General features: G+C 45.5%; 1 protein-coding gene across 1 annotated transcript; it reads right to left on the bottom strand.

Annotated features, from left to right (window-relative positions):
- Positions 1–1,019: 1,019 nt before the first annotated feature.
- LOC133495611 (kelch-like protein 41b) lies at positions 1,020–8,232 on the bottom strand. The gene is made up of 6 exons (XM_061810478.1): positions 7,129–8,232; positions 6,461–6,618; positions 6,191–6,298; positions 1,830–2,015; positions 1,617–1,763; positions 1,020–1,535 (listed from the first exon to the last, which is right to left on the bottom strand). The coding sequence occupies exons 1-6, from the start codon at positions 8,215–8,217 to the stop codon at positions 1,424–1,426; spliced, it is 1,800 nt and encodes a 599-aa protein (XP_061666462.1). The 5' UTR covers positions 8,218–8,232; the 3' UTR covers positions 1,020–1,423.
- Between the last annotated feature and the right edge of the window lie 1,500 nt (positions 8,233–9,732).

Raw genomic sequence — 9,732 nt, forward strand, 5'->3', positions numbered from 1 at the left:
TTTATGAATAGTCTAGGCATGACCACGGAAGGCTCTGAACCTTTTGCATTTTCATGTGTTTCATAGAGATAATTGGCTCTTTGCTTCAGGTATCTTTTTTATTTTCTGCCTAAAACACATCTTAAAAAAGCAACGCAAACGCCATGCTGCATTTTGGGAGTTGGAGGCAATTGAGGCCTCCAATAACTACAGTGAACATAAATACTACTATTCCTGAAAAGGCCCTCCACAGTGATTTGCTAGCAAACCCACTGTTATTTTATCATCATAAATAGTTTTTACCAATTTGTATATTGCACAGTATTTATTTTTTACAACACAACAAACAAAAATTAGGTAAATATGATGTTGTTCTGCGGCTCAAAATGATTATTTGCATTTCCATTCATTTCAACGGGAAACATGACCATGGTTTGCAAATGTATCGGTTTGAGAATGGGATCATGGAACAAATTGAATTCATGACCCAAGGTTCCACTGCATACTCATTGAGAAACAATTAAATGTTAAAACATTTAGGGTTGAAGAGTGAAGAAACCCAACAACAGATACTTTTCATACACATATACTGATATGTGTAACATATAACAGATAACACAATACTGTCTATAAATCTTAAAGTAAAATTAGGCATTTATTATTAATAAAATTTTGACTTTATTATATATTCCACCTATTACGGGTGTCTTTTTTTTATGTTTTTCCTTCAGGACATTTACTCCTTAGGATTTTTGCCGCAAGATTTGCCTTGCACTTAATGTCACAATGGCTGATTTTTTTTTTTTTTTTTGCTGCCACTCAGGTGTACGTGGAATTCAAAGTGACACACTACTCTGTGAAAGTGTAAATGTTTTATAACTAAAATGAATCATTTGAAAATTATTTTCAACTGCAAATGATAGGACAATGTAACTACTGTACTGTAAATAAGTAGATTAATACCATTTCATTTGGAGTGCATCGAACATCCTTCCATTTACACCTTCATTGGTCCACATGGTGTCTGCAGCTGTGTTATTTGTCTGTAAATGTCATTTCACTTGTGCATGGCAATGAACTATAACTCATAAGGTGAAGCTTACAACATCTTAGACTTCAGTACAAAATGCCACCCGTTTTTTTCCCTCTTCGTGGCATGAAAGCATAATTATGTCCTCTGAAGGCCACCACAACCCCAAACTGTAAAAATGTTTATTTTACAAAACGCGGTAACAAGAGCTTTAGATCTAGTTATTTCCTTGAAACTGTGGAGATGATGATGAGTCTTTGATGAGGATGCTGTGTCCTCATGGTACGAATTGAAATCCGCAGAATACATTTAGTATCTAAGGTCAACTAGGCACTCATAGATGAGCATCGAGAATAAGACAAATCGGAGATATTTGGCTGGAGGATGCTGAAAATCGGAAGTCTGCACCTCTGTCTACAGTTTGGGCATTCTGGCTGCATTGAGGCGCATTGACATGCAGGAAGCACCAGTAGCGTATCGCATCTCCCTCAGCATGCCGCTCCACTGCTTCTTGTCGCTGTCATACCTAAAGCACGAGAAAGACGACAGTTAGAGCTCTTTACAGTCATGTCTTCTACAGTGTGCTGCCTTATAAATAAAGACTTACTGCCAGACGTCGGTGACCTCTGTGGGAGCCACCTCCTTGTTCTCCATCTCAATCATGGCGAAACCACCCACAGCATACAGGGCGCTACCTGTACTCACTAAGTTGACAGAGCTCCTCTCCTGGGGGAATTCAGTAAAGGGCTCCCATCTGGTGACATTCAATAAGAGAAAAAGGTCAAGCAGAATTATAAATATACTTAAAGCTAGTACTTACTTGTTTGTTACAAAGTTGTAGCTTTCACAGGAGGCAGTGAGGCCTCCCTCATTCACCCCACCCGCCACGACGATCTTGCCATTGTGAATGACACTCCCAAACATTGCTCTGGGCGTCTTCATGGCCGCCAACTCCCTCCATTCCGACTGCTTGTGGTTGTACACAAACATTTTGCTGAGTGCTTTGCTGCAGAAAACAGGGAAGTGTGAAGGTAAGGGAAACTACACACTATTTGGAAGTGCGGCATGTATACTGAGAAATCCAGTATAAATTGGTTAAGATATTAATAAAAGTGTTGACACAGTCATTTATTTTCATATTTCGCAGCTACAGTCTATTAAACTTTGGCCATGTGGTACAGTGACCAACCAGATCCAGCATATGTATCTGCTCCTACAGGCCTGAAGTGAAAGGTTCTGGCCTTGTACAAAAAAAATTCTATTCCATTCCATTTTCAATACCACTTATTCCGGTTAGGGCTGCAGGGAGCTGGAGCCTATCCCTGTCATGGTCCTGCCGGTCCAGCCCTGGCTGGGCGGGTCCCAGCACACCCGCGCTGATTAGGAGGCACACACCTCCACCTCATCCTCGCTGATTCACCCCGGTACTTATAGGAGCCAGGGGACGACTGGCCTTCACCAGATCGTAGCAACTCATGCTCCGTTCCTGCACTCCCATACTCTTGATTGTCACCCCTGGTGTACCGACCTTTGCCTGTCCTCCAACCGACCCCTTAAGCTTGACGTCTTTGATACTCCTGTCTTCTCTGATCGATCTTCTGTGTACCAACCCCTGCCTGCCCGCGGACCTGCTCTCTACGCCCAACATCCTGATTACCGCTGCCCCACTTGACTGTCCGCCTGATCCCCGACTTTGGACCAAATAAACACTTTTCCTGAACTACCTTTGTGTCTCCGGAGTCCTGCATTTGGGTCCTCCCTCCGTACGGATGGGTTGTGACAGAACGTTCTGGTCAAACCAGGACGCAGCAGGAAAGACCCGCCGTTGCCGGGACTGACGCAAAGTAAACCGATTGCCTGTCCTATCCGGGTAGGCTCCATGATGTTGTCCCCTTCTTCCGTGTCACACGCACTGCCTGTGTGCCATGAATACGTCCTGACCACGACCCGTTCAGCGCCTCATATTCTTTTTTGGACTCTGAGGAAGAACTTGATTTATATGACCGGCTGCCTGACTGTGATTCAGATTTTGACTATGAATTTCTAACCCTAACCCTAACCCTCCCGATCTTTAGTCCCAGTCAGTTTGCCTCACCTCCCCGTGTTTCCAGCTCCCGACTGTCTTCGCCTGGTAGGTCAAAGTCCTTGTCCTCCAATCCTTTTTTGGGAACACGCTTGGCCATCTACCCGTGTCTTCCGCGTGGCGGCCAGAGGAGACGCCCAGGCCGGGTGCTCCCTTGTGCCTCCCGCTGCACAGCGACAAAGACACAGTCCTCGTCCATCCACTCCCCACCGGCAATGACCAAACCAGCAGATCCGGAGCTGGTGTTGAAACTTCCAGCTCAGAGGGAGGAGGGGTCCGCAAATCCCGAGGTGCAGCGACCCGAGAATCACGAGGTCTTCTATTGTGAAATGTGGGTGGAAATAGACCAGCAGAGCGCCGAACTGGCGGTCCTCACAGCCCAGGTTTGGCGAGGATTAGATAACCAGCCAAGCAACGCCGACGTCGCGGTTGCAACTGACCCGCTCCCGAGACACGCCCACTTCGCGTATCCATTGACCCCTTTTTGAACAGAGCTCACGTTGCGGGTGTCAACAGATTCACTGCCGCGTCACACCTACGTCGCGGTGGTGACAGGGGCCCAGGCAACCATCGTAGGAAAAGGGTGGAATTGGCGATCGAGGATGAGCCTGCCAGAGCGCCTTCAACGTGTGTGTTCCCAAGGAACAAGACCCAGAAGCGAATTGCAGAGGGCTTAAGTTCAGAGGCTCGAGTGAATTCAGATAAAGACAAGGCGAACTATTTTCCTCCACTTAAGAGGGGGAGAACTTTATCATTCCCGTCGCTCCGTGCTGTGCCCAAGAATGATCTATGCACGGCCTCTAGTGTCTGCCAGTTCTCCTCTGGGATTCCTGACTATGAGGCCAGTAAGATTCCATCTGAAGGAGCCAACTCTCATTCAAGAACATGCGCCCAGTTCAGGCGTGCCAAGGCAAACACCGGAAGAGCAACTCCGCAGTGTTCTACCGCCTGTGGGGTTTCAGGAGCCAATCTCCAAATCCTACGTTCCTATCCAGGAGGTGGCGACGTCGCCGCAGCCGCTGCAGCCACCGCAGCCACCGCAGCCACCTCACGTTCCTTTCCAGGAGGTGGTGATGGCGCCGCAGCCGCCTCACGTTCCTGCCCAGGCGGTGGCGATGGTTCCGCAGCCGCCTCACATTCCTGTCCAGGAGGTGGGGATGGTACCGCAGCCACCTCACGTTCCTGTTCAGGAAGTGGCGACAGCTCGTCCGCAGCCGCCTCACATTCCTGTCCAGCAGGCGGCGGCAGAGAAAATGAAATATAATTGAATGCAAATACAAATATTTCTGCAACCCTATTGAGAAAAGAAATTCTTTTTGTCACACAACTGCAATAGTGTGAATCCCTCTCCACCCATCCCTGGACATGTTAATTTTTGTGTGTGTGTTTCTATTGTTTAGGCACGTCTGGGAGCCGCGCCTTAGAGGGGGGTAGGGGGGTACTGTCATGGTCCTGCCGGTCGAGCCCTGGCTGGGCCCAGCACACCAGCGCTGATTAGGAGACGCACACCTGCGCCTCATCCTTGCTGATTCACCCCAGTATTTATAGGACCCAGGGGACGACTGGTCTTCCCCAGATCGTCGCAACTCATGCCCCGTTCCTGCATTCCCGTACTCTTGATCGTCAACCCTGGTGTACCGACCTTTGCCTGTCCTCCGACCGACCCCGTAAGCTTGACGTCTTTGATACTCCTGCCTTCTCCGATCGATCTTCTGTGTACCGACCCCTGCCTGCCCGCGGCCCTGCTCTCTACTCTCGACGTCCTGATTACCGCTGCCCCACTTGACTGTCTGCCTGATCCCCGACTTTGGACCGAATAAACACTTTTCCCGAACTACCTTTGCGTCTCCAGAGTCCTGCATTTGGGTCCTCCCTCCATACCGATGGGTCGTGATAATCCCAGCTGAGCAAAGGGCCGACTACACCCTGAGCTGGTCGGCAGTCAGTTGCGGGCCACATACCTGTATGGACACCATCACTGAGCGGGAATTTGAACCTATGCTATCTGCACCAAAGTCAGGCGTGTGTACCACGACACCGCCGGTGACTCATTGAATGCCAAACAGAGGCAGTATTAAAAATATTGTTGTGATATGGCTTATATTGAAGACTAAGGCACTTATGTTCAGGTTGATCATATATTAATGAAGCACTAGTTTACCCTTTTGACCTCTTTATTTGCATGAACCTTGCTTGATTTCGTTATAGAAGAATACATTTTCTCCAGGGATGACTATATGTAGCTTTTCAGCTGCTCTTTCCACGACGCACTCTGTCAAGCAAAACTGAACACTGACGCAACAATGACTGCATCACACATACAGTGTATTTATATTTTCCACTGGAACTAACACCTACCTATTACTTGCTGTGCTCGATTGATGGCCGAATACGCTAATACACAGAAAAAGTGCTTTAATCTGAGGTTTAAGAACTTCTTATGAAAGACGCATTTTCTTGGCAGACTGTTTATCTGATGTATTACAACTCCAGTTAGTGCTGCAGAAGGAAATTCATCACATTACCACATACTTTAGTCACATTTCATGAGCGTAATACTGTACTACAGTATAGAGTATGCATATTTGTGATGAGCAGTAGTCTGTTAGGATGATATGAAATAGACAAACAGGTGGATCTCACAGTCTTTTTCTTCTTTTCCTTTAGGCTTGTCCCGTTAGGGGTTGCCACAGCGTGTCATCTTTTTCCATCTAAGCCTGTCCCGTGCATCTTCCTCTCTATTACCCACTGCCCTCATGTCTTTCCTCACAACATACATTAATCTTCTCTTTGGTCTTCCTCTCGCTCTCTTCCCTGGCAGCTCCATCCTCAGCACTGTTTTACCAATACACACACTCCTTCGCCTCTGGACATGTCCAAACCATCGAAGTCCGGTCTCTCGAACCTTGTCTCTAAGACATCCAACTTGGGGTGTCCCTCTAATGAGCTCATTTCTAATCCTATCCAAGCTGCTCGCTCCTAGAGAGAACCTCAACATCTGCCACCTCCATCTCTCCCTCCTGTTGTCCCTTCTGAAAATGATGTTTTCCTTGTCTCTGTTTCTCTCACATGCAGACGGACATATACACAATACTCACTTGTCATCTGTCTTGCCACCTATGCAATATACCAGCCCTTTGTGGGAAACAACAGCATGTCCATGGATCTTGAGGGGAAGTTTCTTAGTCTCACTCCACCTCATCTTCCTGGTGGAGGAATGAAATAATGAAAAACAACATGGTCCTCCTGAACACTCTCACGAGGATATTAGAGTTAAATGAACGACCGCAATCTATTCACATCAGTCCGAAATCTGAAAATAACGTTCGAGAGATTAACGTTCGAGAGGAAAGAACAAATCCGCTCACTCGACATCGTAGCACATGACAGAATCCAGTGACTCATTGGTCTGCAGGTCTTTTCCAGCCACAGCAAACAGCAAGTTGTCACTCTCGCCAATGCTGAAAAGACATCTTGGAGAGGGCATGGGCGGTAGGGCAACCCAGTCAGAAGCAAGTGGATCCAACTACAGTGAAATATGTATCTGGGTGAATTTGGCGAAAACATAGAACTTCAGAATCACTTCGTGTGTGTGCAAGGATTGATCTCCATTAAGGCATAGACAGAAATCCTCGACCAATGGTCAAACATAGTGTAATGTGTAAGACACTCGGTAACTCAGACATTTTGTTCAGAAACTGTGTAAGTGGACCTTGCCAAAACATCCCCGAGTGTAGTCCACAGATGATATCAGAGCAATATGCAGTCATTTCATAATTAGACGGTGCCGTATTTGGGAATTTACATCTAATCTGTTCTGAATATACAGCACAAAAATGCTACAAACATTTCTGCAACCCTAATGAGAGAAGTAAATTATTTTTGTCACACAGCTGCAATAGTGTGAATGTCTCTCAACATTCAATTAAATTTCATTTTCTGAATACATATAGTCCATCTTTTAAGCTTCGAGCAATATGTAGACTTAAATTGTAAAATTTGTGAATGTTAAATAAAATTAAAAAAAGATGCCTACCTGGTAGAAATAACACTGCAGAGGCACATCCTTATTTTCTTCATCCACAAATAGACCCCCAATTATGAAGAGCTGGTTCTTTTGTGTTGTGATGCTGACATGATTGCGCGGCACCTGCTCGGACAAGGCTGCCAGAAAGCACTCATTCTCGTTCACGTCGTACGCCACTGCCGCTGAGTCGTTCACCATCACGATGAAGTCCCGTGTGTACATACCATGCCTACGATTGTCATTCAAATAGCCAGGGAATGGGCTAGCCTCCTTCTCACTTCCTTCCTCTTTCTTGGGCTTCTCTGGCAGTTTCCCCTTGAAAGCTTCTCTGATAACTTGAATTGTCTTCTGGAGCTCTGGGTCCGCCTTGATTATCTCATCAGTTTCCACTTTATCTTTGAAGTACTTCTCAGGCAGCAGGCGGAAGCGAATGCAGTTAAAAGCATCTTTCAGGACCTTGTTACGCTTATCCTTATCATGGCGAACCCAGGCCATGACTGATTCAAACACCAGCTCCTCCTTCTCCACATTCAGAGAATCCCCACCAATGATGGCAAACAATTCGTGGGCTGCCAGTCTGAGGAACTCCTCGTCTTTATGTAACAGCTCAAAGTGATCGGCGATAAAGTTGCGAGCGGCGACGGCAAGCCGGGGACAGCTGAGCACGAGGCCCATCCTGAAGATAGCCATGCAGTTGCCCAAAGAGATCTTGTTCTGTAAGTAGTTGATGCAAACAGTGAAAACCGATGGGATCTGAAATTTGTTGGCAACAGCAATGATATCCTGAATGTTGTCATCTGTGAGATCAATCTCGGCAGAGTAGAGGTACTTTATGATCATGTCCAGGGTTGAGGGGTTGACATCCTCCAGGACCACCTCTTTAGTGTTTTCCGCCTCCTTCCCATCTTCTGTGAAGAAAATCTCTCTGAAGTAAGGGCTACAGGCGGCCAAGATCAGTCGATGGCAGGGGAGGCTGCGGTCGGCAACCTTCAAGGTGCAATCGACAAACTTGTTCTCATTCAGCAGCTCTTTAAGACCATCCTGGAGCAGAGTGCTCTGAAACAGGCGCAACTCCTCCTTGATGGCAGTGGGGTCCATGGTGGTGGAAAAATGTTGGATGAGGAGAGGGGCTCTGTAGAGAAAGGAAAGAGGGGTTGAGCACAGATCCTAAAGGCACTCAATCCTGGCTGGAAAGGGCAATAGAGAGAAAAGGGGCGCGGTGTGAAGACCCTGAAATTGAATCCACCAGCCCCTCTAAATATAGTTGCTCGTGCCTACCTCATCTCCCCAGGAATCCGCCTGCGTCAAATCACTGCACTGCACTGGATTGCACTGGCCAGCAGCTGCTGTCCCAGACAGAAAGAAGCAACTGGCTGCTGATATGCCATCATGATTCAGCTCTTAAAGTGTCGTAAATCCAGATTAGAGTGAACACAATAGTATCAGAGCCCTTGAATAGCTTGACCCGACTAAGGATATATTAATAGCTGCCAGTTTTACAAAGAAAATAGGGATGTGAAGTGTAGCCCATCGTACATACAGGCACATATATTTTGACAGCAACGATATCCCAATCGAGAAGCAATCAGAAAAATAAATTATGATATCCATGAAGAAAGGATTAAGTATTGACAGTCTTGCACATTCAGCATACAAAAAAATATTTTTCTCCCACTTTTTACAAGCTGATATGGCTATTTTTTTCAAGTAGCAAGAAAAGACTTAAACACAATCAGAATTTGAATTATGGTTTAATATGCAGTTCTGACACACAGCACATTATGGAAATTATAGAGTCACATACTTCATCAGGGAGCATGGATACTGGTGTAGAGATACTTGATTTTACTCATTAATGGTATATCACATTAGCTATAGTTTGTCCACCTCCAAACACAAACAGATACGAAACGACATGTATTCAAACTCAATTGTGTCAAATTAGCACGTAACGAAATTATTCATTCTTCTCGATTGATCAATTTGTATCCCTGATTTTACATCTTTGATCAACACTTGCAACTTAAGTATCATTACGTTAGCACTACTGTGAATGAGGTCATTTTCATTGCCATTCATTGGAAACGTTGTGGACACGTTAAAAGAATTATTATCATTATTTGGGTGAAACAGACGATTACAAAGCGTTCCAAAAACTGGAGCAGTGCAACTGGCGTGCAGCAGCTCTGAACACTAACAGGTGACAACCACATAAGCACACGTGAAATAAGCATCATCCCAACCACTCTTTCTCTGTGCTGCGATTTTTTGATCGAAAAAAAAAAAGTTCAAATGCACAATCTAAGGTATTCCATGTCTTTTTCATTGAAACTAACAGCTGATTTTACTCGATTGACTGCATCCTAGATTTGTGTTCTTCCTTTAGTTTGTAAGTGTGTGAGGAGCGTGTGGAGTTAGGAAACATTTATCTAGTGGATAGTCCTAAAGATAGATCAGACACTTGTTGAGAACTGTCTCATGTCATTTAAAGTGCGGGTGACATCCCTATAAACATTCTAAAATAGATATTGTAATGAAAAATACATAAAAAAGTATTGACTTCAATGTCTTTACAAAAAAAAAAAGTGAGCAGAGAGCACGTCATCCATGCAC

Source organism: Syngnathoides biaculeatus, chromosome 2, assembly GCF_019802595.1.
Source record: "Syngnathoides biaculeatus isolate LvHL_M chromosome 2, ASM1980259v1, whole genome shotgun sequence".
Taxonomy (NCBI): domain Eukaryota; kingdom Metazoa; phylum Chordata; class Actinopteri; order Syngnathiformes; family Syngnathidae; genus Syngnathoides; species Syngnathoides biaculeatus.

Excerpts from the sequence above, each read along its gene's own strand:
- LOC133495611 (XM_061810478.1), bottom strand. The coding sequence starts at position 8,217 with ATGGACCCCACTGCCATCAAGGAGGAGTTGCGCCTGTTTCAGAGCACT. Across the intron at positions 6,619-7,128 it reads TGCAGTGTTATTTCTACCAG|TTGGATCCACTTGCTTCTGA; the intron begins GTAGGCATCTTT and ends ATTTCACTGTAG. Across the intron at positions 6,299-6,460 it reads GTCATGTGCTACGATGTCGA|GAAGATGAGGTGGAGTGAGA; the intron begins GTGAGCGGATTT and ends TTCCTCCACCAG.